We start from the raw sequence: 18644 nt of genomic DNA, 5'->3' as shown, positions 1-18644 counted from the left end.
CAAAGACTCCTAAAATAATTGATTCCAAACATTTTGAAAGAGGTTAACAAAAGAGAAGAAAGGAAGAGAGGAGGGAGAGGAAGGAGAAAAAAAAAAAAAAAAAAAAAAAAAAAAAAAAAAAAAAAAAAAAAAAAAAAAAAAAAAAAAAAAAAAAAAAGAAGCATGAAATATTATCTAGTACAGGGGAAAACAAAGAAAATGTATCATAATATGACAATTATAATGATAAAAAAAAAAAAAGAAAAGAAAAGAAAAGAAAAGAAAAGAAAATTCATAAATCGAAGAACAAAATAGTGCAGGTGGGAAGTTGAAGAGATGAAAGGAGGAAAAGCAAAGCACAGCACCAAGGCTTTAAGGTTGGGCAACCGCTGTCTCCCTACCCGTCTGGCCCACGGGCGCGAAGGCGGGGCAGTTGGAAGGGCAGAAGGGCCCAGCGTCGAACTGATCGATCAGTCTGAGGCGCCAGGTTGTTCAGGGAGGGAGGGAAAACAGAGAGAACGAACAAGAGAAAGGGATAGCAGAGTATGGATGATACTCTGTGTCATGTATCAGTGAAAGAAGTGATATGAGCTCTAGTTGAACTGATGGTTATATAGCCTTCTTTCGTGGACAAGTTGATTAGATAGATAGAGTATGAAAAAGGGGCAAGTTGATGGCGACAATAAAGTCAGACAGAGTGATTAAGAATAAAGAATAATAATAGTTATAATTAGAGGTATTTTTATCATGATGTCAAAGGAATAGACTGAAGGTACCTACCTACCTTAGGGAGCAAGGTACCAACCAACCTACCAAACCAACCTATTATTGTACGTCTACCTACTCAGCATCCAAGACGCTGCCAATGCAGACGACGGAACCATTTCCAGCGCTAATCACCTTGGAGATTTTTTGGATTAAAATTTTCAGGAGAAGTCTTGGTCATGGTCCATGATCTGACCACATTGCTCTTCTCTAGTGCTCTAGGACCAAAGTATACTCGACTACTTGCAGGGATTAGATACAGGGACTGTGATGGCTGAGTTGTCCACTGTTTGTCTAACTCTAATTAAGCGAACAGCGAGCAATATGGATGCCTCAATGACAGTGTAGATACTTCGACCCTCAACGTGACTCTATATGGTCAGGGATCAGGTGCAGTGTTCCACAGACTCTAGTGCATCAACAGAGGGCCGCATCCATCGTGGATAAAGTCTGTCTACTATGACTGTGAAACTAGACTTATGAGCTATGACCCATGTATGTACCTGCCTTTTGCATAAGGAGATAGGATAGTACGTAGTACACTCATCTCACGCATCAACCTTGTACAGGAGATATCTAGTCAGTTCATGGCCTAGTATACTTCAAGCCTTATAAACAGACTTTTCCTACATATTCTTACTTGAGACTAGGGCCATCAGTTACCCGGGTTTTCGGGCCCGCACATAGAAAATTAGATTTGGAAAAGCAATCTTACAGTTACACTTGCGAGTGCCAACAAACTAACAAAGACCAACGCAGGAAGTGGCGGTAAACCCACTTTAGCGGGGTCAACCAGGTACTATGTTCGGGGAATAACTTCCCAGACAATATGGCTCTATGATACTCTGCTCTTTTAGCTTTTAAGGGGGTAGAATCCCGTCACCATGAGTTGTGTCTACCTACTATTAGAGGTGGATTCAACTATTACTATGTGCCAACCTCAGTCTCTATATCACCTCTCGATCCAAGAACAGTAGTGACTTCTCGACAATACCTACTGTAAAGACGGAAAAGTGTAGGTTACCAGCGTGCTGGATATGGAAGGAAACTAAGTGTTGTACTAGTCTTCGGAGGAAAAGATAGCGTGACTGTTCCCGTCAATAGTACTACTACTCCGTACTAGTAAGGGGATTTTGATTTGATTTCATTATGATGACTCCTGATTCCTGAACTGCGCCGTATCTTTTCCTGGGTCCACCAAAGTTACCAGTATTCCCGCTCAAAGGACAAAGAACCAAAAGTGACTTCCGGGGCGGGACGCGGACCGTCATCCACACTTGATCAAAGTCAAATTGTCCAATTGCACTGGATTAAATTTCCGCAGCTAGACCATTTCGGTTCAGACCGACAGAGTCAACCTAGGTAATATCCACAAAACCCATCTAGATACTGTGAGCTGTGAGCTGTGAGCAATAATAATGAGGATACTCTGGTATGGACAGTAAGGTATGTTGATTCCTAGGTTCACTAAGTACTAAGTTACTAACTAGGTAGACTCAACTAATCAGCTTCCCAGGCCTTGTTCCCAGCACTCTGGTTGAAGGTTCCGAAGCTTTTCGGATGTCATTCCTCTTCGAGCCCTTCTGCTAGTCCCCTATCTAGCGCCCGCGAGAACCGCCGAGGCTTCAATAAATTGCAACTTCCATCATCCCATGAGTCTGGCACAGTTTAGGTAGATACCTAGATACCACCCACACCACTGACATTATTACTCCGGACTCCGTACCTAATATAGTTTACCCAATATATTACCTTGACTAAGGTAATAGTAAAATTCCTTCGTCTTTTTCTCTGACTCATCCATGATCCCATCAATTACTTTGGCCCACGGCATTGCATGCATCCGCTCCGAAGTGGATCATGGTTGTTGCTTACTGTGGCCTGTATCTGTGGACTGTCTCTCCTCCCTGTGGAGTAGGTTTCCATGGAAAAGGTGAAGACCAACCGACGTCTTGAGCCTGGAAATAATGATCACTGAGGTAAGTAGTCAGTCGCGGACCCATGCGAACCATTAACTGCAAGTTACAATAAAGTTCAGGCAATCTGCACACCGCAGTAGAGATTGCAAGTGCGTCATCAAGGCTGACTGAACCAGGGTCGAATGATGAATCGCTCTCTGCTAGATAAGGGCTAACATTGTTAGACAGAGGTAGACTCTGCTCAAGGAAACTTTTGATCTGCACTCCTAGCCAGAGCGCACTGTTGGCATAGGTCAACATTACCCGAACATTGACCTACAGACTAGTCACGACTCACCTGAATCACCACTGATCGAATTTTGGCTTGACTCGATCGCATGCGGATGGGGTTTTCGTCTTCGGGGCCTTGATCTCGAACTTCACTAGATACCACCGACCAATAGGTATCAACCATAGTACGGAGTAGCAGTATGATAAACCTCGTGTACCTTTGTTCCATGTGACAACGTACTTTCTCGGGGTGATTGAGCAAAATAAGTCGATTCGCACACCGCTTCCCAGACTGTCGGGTCCCAAGGCTGTAGGCTGTAGGCTATCCATCAAACTCCTCATAAGCGTACGCTGATACACTAGGGATGTACATGCTTGGCAAATCATGGAGTGCAGTTTCTGTCCAATGAAGCTGCCCAGTCTCTTATTGTTAATGTTTGCAGTCAGGTGCAGTATCTTACTATGCCTTCAACCAGGAGATCAGCACAGCTAAATAGTCCACACACAGAATCAAAGATACATGCAGAGGCACTGGTCAAAGTGGCCTTTTTGACGGAATGGATGGAGTCAAAAATAGGATACTCCGAACTGAATGATTAGGTCCATACCTAGTTTACTTGTGCTCGAATGATCAAGCGCTATTTTATTACTTTCTAGTCTATCTAGAGAGGTACTGATGTAGTATAACTACTTAGGTACTTACTTAACAGTAACTCTCCCTATCCACACTTGATCCGGTCTGCCTGTTATCAACCACCGATCACAACCGAAACCATCACTCAAGTTAGTAGAGATATAACTACCGCATGTTCTTCATTCGTCCCTCGTCCTTTCAGCTCGCCAACCCACAACTATCTAACCCGGTCTCAACTCGTTCGAATCAGTCTGTTTCATAATTCCTCTAGTCCGGTTACTGTTTAAGACGTTCAAAGTTCGGACCGCATGGCGTTTACAGCCAGAATCACCCTGTACCTTCTCTGAGTTAGCCATCTACGAAGCTCGGTATCGCATCATCGATCGAGAATAAGCGCCTTGTCCCTCCAGCAATGTGTGGTGCCCAATCCGAGTCATGAAAAGTCCTAAAGTCCTTTGCCACAGTACAAGAATTACTCATGATTCTTGTGGGGTTGTCAATTTGTATTCTTTTTCTTTTTTCCCATGCTCGCATCCACATCTCCCAATCTCAGATCACCGGACAGATACTCTTAGAAGCGCCACAGGCTGGCGGAGATTGTCAGCAATTGTTTGAAACTCTGAACCCCGTTTGCGAGTCTGGATCGCCTATCCAGCTAGGTGGGCGATACACAAGGCGTGTCGCCGTTCCAAGTTTTCGCACAGTGGAATTACTGGAAGTGAACGCTGCAATGATCGAGGTCCCTGTTGGCCCGGAGGAGGATCCAGAATCAGAGACAGCGAAAAGATCGACACGAATGACTTCGCAATGGTCAGCATGAAACGCACCCTTTCGCAAAGTTAAAATCCTCTGGACTCCTACCAGAGCTTGTCACGGCTCGGTGGCCAGCTACAGACAAGATAGCCATCTTCACCTCGTAGAAGGCGGATGCTTGCTCGAGCCACAAACGCAACGACCAATCATCTGGGTGTATCTCGCTGGATCGAACTCGGCAATGGGTTTCCTTACACCGGGAAGGTTACATGGAAGGATGTCACCGCTCCATCAAGGAACTAACTTTTCCTGGGCATCTCCTCGACGGAAAAATCCCAGGTCAACGCGAAGGTGCTGACCGCCCTAGTCGTCTATTGGGAAACTTGAAACGCTCACTTTGCGGCTGTGCATATGTAGCTAGATGCATTTGGCGATTGGACCTGGACAGACCCAGTGAAGGGCCGACTCGATTCGCCTTTGCTTCCCATTATGTCTCCACCCAGGCATGACGCTCCGATTAAGCTCTCCCAGCGATTGACCAATCCAAATGGCAAATCTCTCAGAAAGATAGATTGCTTGAGCTTAATGGGCAGGGGATATTGACGATAATTTTGCCCAGGAGCCAGCCATTGAGTAACTCATGCTTCACTTCGAGCATGCCAATGGGACCAAGGGCGCAGAGTGTCACACAAAGTGACCTCGAAGACATAGGGAGATGGTGAAGCAGAGTCGCACTCCTCATTCTGTCGCCTGAGTTGATCATTTCAGCAATCATCCTTGAAAGAATAACCCAATCGGTCAGTCTTTTTCTTTTTCTTTTCTTTTTTTTTTTTTCATTTGACCAAGCATTTTCAGGGGGATACCTAAAGACCATAGGATAAGCAAACGGTGTCGATCTTGTTTACGGCAGCAGTGATGGCAACCCTGGCCGCAGGAGTTCTGGTTCACGGTTGGCAGAGACCACCACATATCGCCGAATTCCAACGACTTCACAATACACATATCTATATGTCGCATGTGAAAAGGGAAAAGGAGATGGAGCACGTCTCATCGGTTCAACGGCTAGGACCGCTCCTTCGAGGAAGCGGGGGCCGCTTGAAAAGTCAAAGGTCCACGTCTGCAGGGCAGAAGCATGAGATTTCCTACGACTGATATTCTTAGGGCCAACTACGCTGAACCCTCATGACAACTACACGCTATTACCATACAACAAGGAATCTACTGTGTACCCGTCTTCGTTGAGGACACTTCACAATGGGCTTGACTCTGAAGTCGAGTCAAAGGAAGGGAAAGAGGGAATGCAATGGAGTGTCAGTGTCAGACCTTATGAGAATAGGGGTTGCCCTTCGTAGACTTCCGGCTGATAACAGTAGAATTCTCCATTCACTGTTACAGTGAGAACATTTTCAGGATGGAGACAACAGCAGTCTAGAGATTTCTTGGCTTGTCTTAGGTTCCAGTGCAGCTTAGGAACCAAAAACAAAGCTAGATGAGGGAGAAGCAAATGGATAGAATGATAACATATATGAGGGAATAATCATCCACTCTTATATATGCTATTAGTATTCAGGTTTGCATTATTTGATTGCTGACAATGTGGTGCGCTCAGGTCGAAGGAAAAGAGCAAATGTATGGAGTAGTAGAAATTGACGGGAAGTAAAGGAAAAAATCAAAATATGAAGAAAATCAAATTTTCCACCCGCAGCATCACCAGTCCACCACCAGCTAGATCTACAAGACTCTGTCGGCCACCACCCGAATATACAACAGAATCAGCATAACAGACATCTGACGGGTTGATCTCCCAGTCAAAACCCTAGGCTGTCTTGTTTCAGTATTTGAAATCAAACTATAGAAACGGAGTACCCGGTCACCTTCCCTGTCAGTGACCAAGAAGGCAGCCGATCAGCTGTTTCTTGGACTGCGATTTGATCTCGACCAGGAGTCGAGCACGGGGAATATCGGTATCAGGCGGTTGCTTGGCCAGAGCATCAGCACATATCTGTCACAGATCTAGTATTATCGTCGTCGCCTCGTATATCCCCCTATAAGTAAGGAAAGATCTCGCCGCCGGTCTTGGTTCCACTTCGCCATGCACACCCTCAAGGCCACGGCATCATCGTCGCTCTCTCTGGGCCCGGGAAATTACATCTACTCGATCACTCCCATGTCGCCTGGCTCGTTGGCGGCTATTTCATCGGATGACTCGTTGCGTGTTTGTGATGGCGCTGGTCTTGACCGTGTCGCAGTGGTTGCGGCTCAAACGCACGGGAATGGGGGTGTGACGTCGCTGAGGAGGTATGGGGCTGGTCAGCATCAGCAGCTGCTGGTTACTGGTGGTAGGGATGGTAAAGTGAAGTTGTGGGATTTGAGAGGTGGGAAGGGCTCGGCTGTTGTTGAGATAGAGACTGGTGAGTTGGGTTCTCGCTTGAGCTGGACTTGTCGCTATAAGTGATATTGGTGGAGGTTAGGCTACTGTCTGTGCTGACTGCTTTGCTTGCTTGTGGATAGTCAGGAATGCGCCTGTGCTGTCGGTAGCTTGCTGTGCTGAGACCAATACTGTTGTTGCTGGTACGGAGCTGGTGTCCTCGCAGGCTGTTGTTGCATTCTGGTCAGTCGTGGCTGAATTGATAACATCCGGTGTCTACACGAGCTGCTAACTGACATGCAGGGATATTAGATCGCCGGGGGGAACCCGGCTCCAGTACGTCGAGAGCCACAACGACGACGTGACCGAGGTGCGTACTACCCACATGTTCATGTCATGCTACGTACTGATGAGAACCAGCTTCAATTCCACCCCACCCGTAACAACATCTTACTGTCCGGAAGCACAGACGGACTGGTCAACATCTACGACACCACCATCACGGACGAAGACGACGCCCTGGTGCAGGTCATCAACCACGGCTCCATCCATCACGCCGGGTTCCTGGGCGAGCGCACCATCTTCGCCCTCAGCCATGACGAGGACTTCTCCGTCCATCCGGCCACGGATCCCGACGAGCAGGCCGAGGAGCCCAAACCCATTCAGTTTGGAGATCTAAGGCAACCTCTCAACTGCGAGTATATCGCCCAGCTCTGCACCGGCAGCCAGGGGGCGTATATTGCTGCTGGGCATAAACTGTACGTCCACATCTCCTTGTTTATCTCTACTTTCGGTCATATCTGACGGCTTTTCCCGCAGTGAGAAACGCCTGGACCTCGTCCCCCTCATCCCCGATCCGTGGCGGTTTGACCAGGTCAACCTCTGGCGTCTTGCGGGTGCGCACGGCGAGGAGGTCGTCCGTTCGGTCTACGTCGACGAGCAGGTATGTTTCTTACTCGTGGTTTCTAACATGACCCAGACTAACCGTTCCTTGCAGAGTCAATCCGTATTCACCGGGGGTGAGGACGGGTTCGTTCGTGCCTGGAAGCCAGCGGATGAGGAGGAAAGCCAGGCCGAACTTTCTCCGGCCAAGCCTTCACGACCAAAGGAGAAGAAACGCGAGAAGGAGCGGTTTAAGCCTTATTGATTGTGGGCCTAGAGTAAACTAGTGGGTTGGAAATTATATACTGCATCACGAATTCTGGTCTATATCGTACGGAGTACTCGTCGGCTCTGGGTCGTGTCTTCATATCCCCAAATGACGTGAACCTTGCCATCGCTGAAGAATCCGATCATCCAAAGAGCGCTTGACGCCTGCAGGATATATCTAAGGAGTCAACAACCAACCAATCACGATTACATGGCACAACGCAACCATCTTTACTGTATCATGGATTCGCTCAAAGACCTAATGTAGTAAGTTGTTCGTACGCAGTTGTACGAAATCCGAATCCGACTAAAAAAAAAGGGTAAGACGACACAACAAAAACAAAAAGTAGTCGCGCCCGGGATCGAACCGGGAACCTTCTCGGAATCCTTGAAGATGCTCACAATCGACTGTGAACGAGAAATCATAACCATTAGACCACGCGACTGCTCGTTGGAATACTTTGCAAACCAGAAGCTTATGTACCAAATAAAAGATTCTCACTAGGTAGGAAACCTGCGCTCTTGTCCCAGCTCCGCAACTTTTTTTTCTTTCACTCTTTGATCTCCAGTCTCTGCGGCGGGTTAGTCGGTGGTCTGTCCCGTACCTTTTCTCAAGTGATTTATTATTGTCTTCTTCTACTCCTGATCCTCAAAGGCAGCCGGCTATACCCCTCCCCATTCTTCCGTCCGGTTTATTCCTGTCAGGTTTTCTCAAGCGCCATCCCTCAGAAGCAAAACTCGATGCACGCCAGCGCCGTCTAAACTAACCGCCACCCAACCGCCAACGAAGTGCCTCACCAACTCCATCACACCTCTCCTCCCGGCCCATACCCCCAACCTCTACCTAATTACCGAAAAAAAAAAGTCCAACACGAATGGACGCCCAAGCCTACCTCATCCGTCATGGCTGGTCCGGACCCGGCAACCCACTGAATCCCGACCGCCCGCAGGGCGGCGGCCTCGGTCTTACGAGACCCATCCTCGTCGCGCGGCGCTCGGGCAACCAGGGCGTGGGCAAGAAGACGACCAAGGATCCCACGAACCAGTGGTGGCTGCGGGGGTTTGAGGATGCGCTGAAGGGCGTGGGGCAGGAGAGTGTCGGCGGTGCTGGGGCAGTGTCGAAGCCGAATGCGTTGACGAGCGAGTTGTATCGGTTTTTTGTGAGGGGGGAGGTTGTGCCTGGTACGATTGATAGGAGGAAGAAGGAGGTGGTGGAAGAGGTCAAGGGAAAGAGGAAAAGGGAGAAGGATGGGGATGTTGAAGAGGCAAAGGCGCGGCGGAAGGAGGAGAAGCGGAAGAAGCGGAAGGTGAAGGAGGTATCGTCCAGTGTGGATGAGACCACTACCGAGAGTCGAGACGAGAGTAAAGAGGAGCGCCGGCGGAGAAAGGAGGAGAAGAAGAGGAGGAAGCAAGAGAAGGAGCTGAGGAAGCAGGAGGAGAGCAGTGCCGGCGAGGATGACAAGGCCGCTCGCAAGGAGAAGAAGAAAAAGGACAAGAAGAAGACGAAAGTCTTGGAAGACGAATATCCTACTCCTCCATCTACGGAACAAGAGCAGACGGAGTCCAGCAGTGGACGGGACGAATCCTCTGACCCGACGGCAAAGCCGAAGAAGAGGAAAGAGAAAGAGGATTTGAGACAGGACAAAAAGGCCAGGAAGAAAGGCGCCTCGTCGTCGGAGGATAGCACGAAAAAGAAGTCGAAAAAGTCGAAACAGTCGACCAACGAGTGATATTGGCACGCCTCTTCATGTACAGATAGATTTTCGTTCATCAGATCAGATACCCATTTGGCACCGCTACGCCGACTTGATAAAAGTTCTCGTCATTTCACCAGATCATCTTCTTTACTTATCGTCTTGTACCTCGTAAGATCAAGCCTCGGGCAATTTACCTGGCTTGCCCGAGAGAATCCAAGGCCTTCTCTCCCAGAACTCATCCTTGATAATGTCGACATGATCAACGACCACCTGCGCTTTCCGTCGCAGTTTACGCAGTTTGTCTTGCTGCGACTTCGAAGTTTTGCTTTCATCCACCGGCGCCTCAGCATCATCCCTATGCCTCGATCTGGACTCGGGCTTGGGATCTTCTAATTGATACTGCAAAAGTCCACGTTAGCCGGCAATCATTAAAGGCGTTCCTGCTCGCCTACCTGACGATAAAGCACACTCCCTTTCTTATACATCTCATCCTCGTTGTTATAATTGATCCCAAACCTCTTGAAGAGGATCTCATTCTTGTCGGACGAGACCGTCCCCTGACACAACTCGTCAGCTCATGTGGAGTAAACCACAATCCAAAAGCGCGCACACACCTGTAACTCCCTCTCAGCGTCCGTATTACTCATCCCTCCCTGCTGAACCATCGTCCAAAACGTCGTATTGTAGAGATTATTGATGTGGCCTGGTTTCAATCAGTACATGTCGACCGAGTACAAACCAACGAGATCAAACGCACAATCCACCTGTCTCCAACTCATATAATCGCGCATGATCCTAGCGGTCGGGTACAGGACCGCCCGCCCGTCGAACGAGGGCAGGTACGGAGGCTGCAAAGGTGTAGACGGGAAATACGTCCCCCATTGATAGATATAATGTGCGGTAAATGTAGACACAATCGTCGTGACGAGCTTACTGACCCCAAGATTAGTGTTTGCAGAGATCAGAAGGTCAAGGCGAGGATAAATAAAATGCTGGCCCTGGCTGTGGCTGACTCACGCGCTGCGTCGCTCGAATAGCTGACAGCTGGGGTGGAAAACGAAGCTGCTCGTGGTCAGAGTCACGAGTAATGTAGCCTTAGCTGGCAAGGGACCGACCTGTATTCATCGCTCACACCATAGGCGATGCACAGATCCGGGAGTTCTTTCATGACCTCCACGGCGGCGGCGTTCATCAAGTCCAGCGCGCGGCGGTCGTTGGGTTTGATGAATGCATAGCGATCGGAAAGTCTATGTCATCTGTTAATTCAGGCCCACTTGGGGGAATAAGTAGGTTGGGAGGCAAATACTTGTGAAATCCTCTGCCGTCGATGCGCACCACGATCCAGGTATTCGGCAGCAAGACGTCGGGCTGCTCAAATGATTTGACGTACTCGTACCTGATTGCGCATATCAGCTATCTCTCCATGCTCGATGAGAGACGATTCTAATTACTTTGAGTTCGCCATATTAATAATATATCTCATGTATTCTTCGTTGCGAGGGCATAGCTGATAGTCTTTTGTTCAGTTTCGTCCGCTGGTCAAATGAAATCTCTCTGTTGTGCGGGCAGCCGAGCGGACTACGATAATGACCTTAGGACAGCACTTGAGCCATGATTGCTGCCAGATTAATCCAAGGTATTCAAAAACCTATACCTACAATTATTGAGAACATTCTAAGCATTACTTTGACAATTCTGATGACATATGTGGGGAGATGCTATCTCTCACCCACCAGCTATACGATTCTCGTATACGAATGTGCTATATACCAGTGAATGGCTTTAGACATAATGATAAGAAGGAAAAAACCTTGGAAAGCAAGCAGAAGGACCAGCGGGTCGTCGCCAAGCACATGCAAAGGAAACAATCAAAGAATGTATAGGAATGCATAGGTGCAGCCAACATGCAGTTTGTGTAATCTGTAATCTCAATGAGAGGATGAATATCAAAAACCGAGGATCACACAAGACTGAGCCCGGCTCAAGATTCGTCCTCTTCCTCGGCGATTTCATCATCGCCAGTCTCGCTGGCCAGTTCGCTAGGCCTTTCACTTGTCTCACTGGCAGCTTTGTCGGATTTCTTGGACTTCCGGCTGAAAAACCCCAGACTGCTCCTGGTCGATCTGTCGCCAGACGGAGCGCTGGAGACAGTGCTGTCAATACTTTTGGCAAGTTGCGCCTCGCTGCTCGCATCCTCGTCGATGTCGCCCTGGGACGAATCGCCCTTCTTCGAAAACAAGCCGGAGCGTTCCTTCCACGAACCGAATTTGCTCGAGCTGCCCTTTCGGGTGATCTTTCGGATGAACGACTCCTTCGAGTTGCTGTTGTCCGCAGAAGTGGCTGATGGCATGCGCTCCAGTGATTCATACGAATCTCCAGTGAAGATGGACAAGGACCGGGAACGCGAATCCCTCGAGATGCGCGACTCCGACGGAGAGCCTTCCTCCATGTGGAAATCAAAAGGCATATCGGATTCTCTCTCCTTCCCTTTCTCTTTGTCCTTATCCTTGTCGGACTTTCTGCTGAAGATGGTCTTGAACGTGGGTGCTGCGGGATTCAATTTTGGAGTCACTGGTCGATGGGAGGAGGAGGGCCGTGTACCAATTGGGGCTTGCAACGGCCGACCTTGGCGTTCGAAAGACTCCTGAGGAAAATCAGGCTCACCTGTAAGCCCAAGGGGCAAGTGACCAGAGGACCCGTACGTAATAGATGGCCGACGGGATTGAGCCCTGGACCATGAGGACGGAGAGGCCCAATCAAAACCGAGAAGGCTGCGGTGGCCAGGCTTTTCAGCGGAGGGCCATCCGAAAGGGCGATTATCCGTGGAGGGATGAGGAAGCTGATTATCGAAGGAGAAAGTCGATGAAGGTCTCGGGGACAGTGAACCTCGTCGGACAGTACCAAGAATCGATGCTGGGTCGATTGGATCGTGACGGGGACTGAACTGATTATAACCTGTGCTGAGATCAGAGGACTCGCTCGACTTCAACAGACTGCTGCTTCCACCGCCGCCGAAACCGAATCGGCTGGGGGAGAAGATACTGGAAAATCCTGCTCGTCGCGACGGCAGGTGGTCAGAAGAGCTGTCTGCGGTGACAGCCGCAGTATTACTCCTGGGAAGCAACGACATCGGATTGGCCCAGTTGCCTGTATGACTCAACCGCCGACGCCTTGAACCGATGGGGTCCATTTCGTCCAAATTCCTAGGGAAAGATTGGCTCTGTCCCGCTTTCAGGGTGCCCAGCAAAGGCGGCTCATCGGCCAGTGTTTTACCACGAGGACGATGGAAGCCAAATAATCCCGATAGCCTCCTCGTCGCGCTTTTAGGGGCATCACTAGATTCAGCAACATTTGCAGACTGGGACTCGGTCTCTTTGCGATCCTCAAGGGGGCTGGCGAAAATGCTAGCCGGCTTGCTTCCCCCTGCAGACTCGGGAGACGACGGGCCGCGCGAATAGCTTTCCAGCTGCGATTCGGACAATTCTAGGTTGGAGAACCGAGGTCGAACTATTGGAGGAGGTGGTTCGGGAGATTCTTCATCCCCTAAAAGATCGGACGGGAGCAGGGCATCGGCCCGCGGACTCATTTGAGGATTACCGAAGGAAAGATCCAGATCCCCCCGCATCGGATCTTGTTGGTCCGAGAGACCTGGAAGAGTCATGCCGTTGTTGATATTGAAGAATGCAGAGGTGGGAGCAAATGTAGGAGAGTTGGTGGAAGGTGGATTGAAGTTGACACCGCCAGGGAAAGATGGTTCCAAGCCGGGAAAATTCATCGGGGAGGAGACGTTGCTGTTGAGAGAGCTGCGATGGCGGCGCGGACGGATAGTCGCAGTATTTGACATGTCTAGGTCGAGAGCTGGCAGCGTGAACGGTCCACTGCTGCCCGGTCGCTGGGTGGTCAACCACTTTAGGCGCTCTTGGGCCTCCTGGTACTGTTGCTGAGCCTTTTCTTAAGTCAGTAACTCTGATCTAGAAATGCAGTACGTTGTCTCTGGGTACCCACCTGTGCGTGAAGATTGACTAAAGCAGCATATCGCGCATTGAGATTGCTCAACTTGACCTCCCACTGCCTTGCTCGCTCGTTGTCAATGCGGTCCAACTCCCTCCCATCCTCGCTGTCTCCCCCCTGCTGACGCTTTCGCTCCTCCTCAAGCTTCTTGACACGTCCACCTTTGTCCTGAATCTCATCATCGAGAATTTTCATCTCCGCCTGCTCCTTAGCAATCTTCTCTCGAACTTCGTCTGCACTCTTTTTCCCTTCCTCTTCCATGCGAGCCTTCTCCTCGGTGACCTGCGCAACCTCCGCAGTCATCCGCTCCATCTCCTCACGCCAACGGATAATGTCCTCCTTGCGCCTCTTCCGTTCCGTCTCTTTCTGCTGCAGAAGTCTCTCACGCTTGGCCTTTTCATTTTGGACGGTTCGATTGACGCTCTCCAGCTTGTTAACGTGCTTCTTCAAATCGCCACTGGCCTCGTCCTTCTCCTTCACACGCTTCTTCAGCTGGTCACGCTGTCTCTCAAGCTCTTTCAAAAGCGCGATATGCTCCTCCTCTTCCTCCGCCGCCTGCTTCTCCACATTTTCATTCTCATGCTGCAGAGATTTCAACCTGTCGGCCAACCGCTCCAAGCTCTCACTGCTGTCACTATGCGCGGTGTGTTTCTGAGTCTCCTCTGGATGACCGTGCGAGAGGTCGACGCCGCTAGCCGCGGGAGATTGTTTCCGTCCAGCAGAGGAACGTTTCCCTTGCAGTTGTCCTCCACTAAGCTCGCGAGCCATCAAAGGGGCGGAAGGAGCGACCAAGCCGGCAGTGGGTCGTGGGATTGAGGCCCGAATCGTCGGGCTACCAACGGGGGCATTTTGCTGAGATTGCGACAAAGGAAGAGGCTTCGTCCGAACATGGATGACCGCGCTGGGTGTCTGAAAGTTTGCCGCACTGATGGAAAAGACGCAAATATGATATATACTTCCTGGGATCAGGTTTGAGATTTCTACCGCAGTCTCCGCTCGTTTCGATTCACCAACTATCAAGGGGGGTTAGTTTCATGTACCTTGCAAAGGGAGGACGCAAAAATAAGCTACCTTTGGAGCCGTTGACCTGAATAATATGCTTGTGAATGGAATTGTGAAAGTCGGGCAGTTTCCAGGCGATGCGAATCTCACGGGCGGTGATCTCCTCTAGAGTAACCTCTGGTGGCGGAGGGATGTCCAAGCCGAGCTTTTCGACCAGTACTTCATTCGGAGTCTGGCAGACTTGCCATGCACGATATAGTAACCTTCACGGATATTAAATAGATGATCACAAAAGGGGAACAAGTATATGAACTCACCATATAAGCGCCCATAGTATTGTGACGGCTAGGAAGAGAGCCATGACGCCTCGTACCCTCACTGGGGGAACCACGCTGGGGTAGGCGTAAAAGGAAAGATATAACGGCTCATACATCCCAGCATTGGATACCCATGGAGATGGGCGTAACAGAAGGGGAAAGAGGGGTAAAGAAGGAATTGACAGGCGGGAAAATCCTCGGCCTCTTCTTTCGCCCTCTGCGCACCTGTCTAACAATAATCCACCGTGAGTCTTTCTCGGTAGATCAGCTTCTGAGGACATGGGTCTAACCAGATGTGGGAGGTCATGTGATGTCAGCTGACTGATCCTCGGCTTAGTCAACAAGTCTTTTATTTTGCGGACAAGATGTCTTGGCATGGAGATCCTTCCCAAAATAGTAACGCCCAGAGGTGTAATTCAGATCAGGCTTAGTGCCGCCCACGGAAAGAAACCGAGGAATTTTCCTTTTTGAGCGATCTGCTGCAGCCTTAGGAATCCATTCGGCCCGTGACATTCTTCGTTGGGCGGTTGAGAAAGTTGAGCCAGTTCGCCCGCAATACTACGGATAATCATCATCGAAAGTGCTCCCCAACAGCCAACACTATTTTGACATTCTTATTCTGCTCTCTTCTCTTCTCTTCTCTTTGTCTCTCTCGTCGCTTTGTTTAGTGGCCTATTTGTTGTTCAAATATAGATCTCTTTGTTCCTTGTATTTAGCCTGGCCTGTTGTAGACGGCGTTACGTTCGTTTTCCCCCCAGCTGGGTATGTCGCAGCTGGAGCGCTCTCTCGGGCATTGTCACATGGGTCATATGTAGGCGGCAATTCCTGCCAACTCCCCCCGACTGCTGACATACTCTCAACCTTTACACATCCCTCTCCTTCTACCTATCTCAATCGTCGGTCTTCAATATCTCTCTACTCGCTTCCCTGGTCTATCCGAAATAATTGAAGGCGCATCCGCGTCGACATCTCGGCATGCAGTACGTCCGAAGTATCAGCGGTTCGGTGTCGAAGACATGGAATTCCATCAATCCAGCCACCTTGAGCGGGGCTATTGATGTCATCGTCATCGAACAGGAAGATGGTAGCTCCTCATACATATTGATCCATATTGATCTCTATAACCCTTTGTCGCTAATGCTTGTCGATAGGAACACTCGCCTGTTCGCCGTTCCATGTTCGATTCGGCAAGTTCTCTTTGCTCCGTCCATATGAGAAGAAGGTACCGATTGCTGTCCCGGAGGGTTTATTCAGACCTGACTGAGCTGGGTGTTTTCAGGTGGAATTTAAAGTCAATGGAGTCAAGCAGGACTATGCGATGAAGCTCGGAGAGGGCGGAGAGGCCTTTTTCGTCTTTGAAACATCAGACGAGATCCCGGCTTCATTGCAAACGTCACCGCTGGTATCGCCGACGGGGAGTCCGAGAACGCGCAGCGAGGAGGATCTTCCATCTTCTCTTCAGGAACCAGAGTTTCTGGACCTCGAAAAGTCCTCTGCCACAACTCATTCGCAGGATGCGAAAGCAGGATCGGACATATCTCTGTTTTCGAGAGGGGCGAGGGCATCTAGTGATTTGGGTACGGTTGACGCTTTACTTGGTTAGGATCAGGGGCTGTTGCTCATATGAGTATAGGTGTCATGACTCCTTTGTCGCAGTCTCTGGATGAGACTAGCGTCAGCCGACTCCGCAACGGCTCCTTCGGCAACGGACCAGGCAAATTTGACCGGGCAGCGTCCGAGCCTGTACTAACAGCGGAGAAACAGACTGGCACTTCCAGTGAGGGTGATTTCGCTCTCGGAGCGCAGCCTCCCAGTCCCACAGCCAGCGAGGGCGCCAATCACACCGACCGCCCCCGGAGTCCTCCTTTACTCACGCCCCAGGAAGCCGTTTCGCGCGCACTTTCTCTATCAAAGAAACTGTCGTCATCCAACATTCCAACTCGGGTCAATGAGACGGGCGATCTCATGCTCGACATGACCGGATACAAAAGCAACGAGGAGGACGCTATGCGTGCCGAACTCATGGCCCGTAAGATCTTGGCGGAGGAACTGGAGGGAAGTTACGATATTGGGGCCCTTATCGGAGCGGACGAGCATGGAAACTTGTGGATCTACAGTAGCGAGGAGGCAAAGGAGGCTGCCAATCGCCGTGCAACTTTTAATGCAATGCGACCGAACTCGGCCATGAGTGAGAATGCCATCTCTGACCCTGGGTACCACAGCGACACTGATCGCCCTGTGTCCGAGTCGCCGTATCCGACTCGGCATCACCGTGCCAAATCCGATGTGCAGCCAGGCTTCCCTACTCCTCCGCAATCCCCTACTCAAGACTCCACCCCAGCAGAGCAAACCCGGAATTATGCCAAGACTCTTCGCCTGACGAGTGACCAGCTCAAGGCACTGAATCTGAAGCCTGGTGGCAATCCAATGTCGTTCAGTGTGAACAGAGCTACCTGCACTGCGACCATGTACCTCTGGAATAGTACCACGCCCATTGTCATTTCCGATATCGATGGGACGATCACCAAGTTAGTTTTCATGCGGTTGTCTGTTGTGTGTTAAGGTACTAACGAAGTGCAGGTCCGATGCTTTAGGCCATGTGTTGAATATGATCGGTCGGGATTGGACTCATGCTGGAGTGGCGAAGTTATACACAGACATAGTCAATAATGGCTACAATATCATGTATCTCACAAGCCGATCTGTGGGCCAGGCGGATACCACCCGTACATACATTTACGGAGTCTGCCAAGATGGCTACAGGTTACCCAAGGGTCCTGTCATCATGAGCCCTGACAGGACGATTGCGGCGCTCAGGCGGGAAATCTACTTGAGGAAACCGGAGGTGTTCAAGATGGCTTGCTTGCGGGACATTTTGGGTCTTTTCAACGGAAAGGAGAATCCGTTCTACGCTGGCTTCGGCAACCGTCTGACAGACGCGCTGAGTTACCGGTCGGTCAACATTCCGTCGACCAGGATCTTTACTATCAACTCGAACGCGGAGGTATCCCTGGATCTTCTCAGCCTGAACAAGTACAAGAGCAGTTACGTGACCATGCAGGAACTGCTGGATCATTTCTTCCCACCTGTCAGCCTGCTGGTCCAGCCTGGGGGTGAAAATTGTACCGATTTCACCTACTGGAGGGATGCTCCTCAGGATATTGAGATATTCTCGGATACGGATAGTGATGCAGGAGACGAAGAGGACGAAGACGAACTAGATGAGGAGATAGAGGAGGAAGAGGAGGAAGAGGAGGAGGAGTATGACGGCGAGTTGAGCGAAGAAGAAGATGGCAGTGAAATTGATGATGAGGTCGACGAACTTGGAGAGAGTTACATCTCACAGGAGTCGATGGATGGACTTCGGCTGTCTGAATCCAACGCCTCTTTGGCCGCAGACAGTTCAACCCAGGTCGAGGAAGACGAAGACGGAAATGCGGATGATATGGCTGCAGAGACCAAGCTGCTAAAATCGAGGCTTTCTCCAACGTCTGAAGCCGTTTGATCTGCTTGAGCAAACCGAGACAGAGCGTGAAAAGTATTAAATCACGACGTCTTTTTTTTGGATATATGGGAAGCTGTTTCGCGTGGCTTTTGCAACGCTCAATGATACCCAACCCCTCGCACCGATTATAGTGACAGCGTCGGCCCACACTATCAGAGCCTCTTTGAAATTTTGATTCCTTTGCATAAGCGGCGTTTGAATCTTTGCATACTGATTGTTGCCTTGTTCTCGTTTGTGTTGTGAGCATCGTTGGACGACCTGGCGCTATAGAGATT

At 49.8% G+C, this 18644-nt stretch overlaps 5 protein-coding genes across 5 annotated transcripts; 3 read left to right on the top strand and 2 right to left on the bottom strand.

Moving 5' to 3' along the window:
• Positions 1-6412: 6412 nt before the first annotated feature.
• CDV56_103429 (WD repeat protein) lies at positions 6413-7835 on the top strand (the record flags this gene model as incomplete). Its single annotated transcript, XM_026757048.1, has 6 exons — positions 6413-6731; positions 6832-6931; positions 6992-7058; positions 7109-7446; positions 7508-7631; positions 7686-7835. 6 exons carry the CDS (start codon positions 6413-6415, stop codon positions 7833-7835), a joined length of 1098 nt encoding a protein of 365 aa, XP_026610563.1.
• Positions 7836-8712: 877 nt separating this feature from the next.
• CDV56_103252 (uncharacterized protein) lies at positions 8713-9567 on the top strand (the record flags this gene model as incomplete). Its single annotated transcript, XM_026756871.1, has 1 exon — positions 8713-9567. One exon carries the CDS (start codon positions 8713-8715, stop codon positions 9565-9567), a length of 855 nt encoding a protein of 284 aa, XP_026610562.1.
• Positions 9568-9708: 141 nt separating this feature from the next.
• Positions 9709-10999, bottom strand: RGT1 (tRNA guanylyltransferase; the record flags this gene model as incomplete). Its single annotated transcript, XM_026756693.1, has 8 exons — positions 9709-9933; positions 9987-10091; positions 10149-10237; positions 10292-10467; positions 10552-10596; positions 10650-10781; positions 10841-10930; positions 10986-10999. The coding sequence occupies 8 exons, from the start codon at positions 10997-10999 to the stop codon at positions 9709-9711; spliced, it is 876 nt and encodes a 291-aa protein (XP_026610561.1).
• Positions 11000-11515: 516 nt separating this feature from the next.
• Positions 11516-14908, bottom strand: CDV56_102597 (Fibronectin type III domain protein; the record flags this gene model as incomplete). Its single annotated transcript, XM_026756216.1, has 4 exons — positions 11516-13480; positions 13540-14558; positions 14617-14810; positions 14865-14908. 4 exons carry the CDS (start codon positions 14906-14908, stop codon positions 11516-11518), a joined length of 3222 nt encoding a protein of 1073 aa, XP_026610560.1.
• Positions 14909-15839: 931 nt separating this feature from the next.
• CDV56_102147 (putative lipin Smp2) lies at positions 15840-18369 on the top strand (the record flags this gene model as incomplete). The annotated part of the gene is made up of 5 exons (XM_026755766.1): positions 15840-15948; positions 16016-16086; positions 16144-16441; positions 16498-17392; positions 17445-18369. The coding sequence occupies 5 exons, from the start codon at positions 15840-15842 to the stop codon at positions 18367-18369; spliced, it is 2298 nt and encodes a 765-aa protein (XP_026610559.1).
• Between the last annotated feature and the right edge of the window lie 275 nt (positions 18370-18644).

Source organism: Aspergillus thermomutatus (assembly GCF_002237265.1).
Source record: "Aspergillus thermomutatus strain HMR AF 39 chromosome Unknown NODE_302, whole genome shotgun sequence".
Lineage (NCBI taxonomy): Eukaryota > Fungi > Ascomycota > Eurotiomycetes > Eurotiales > Aspergillaceae > Aspergillus > Aspergillus thermomutatus.
This window is presented reverse-complemented; position numbering and strand designations above follow the sequence as displayed.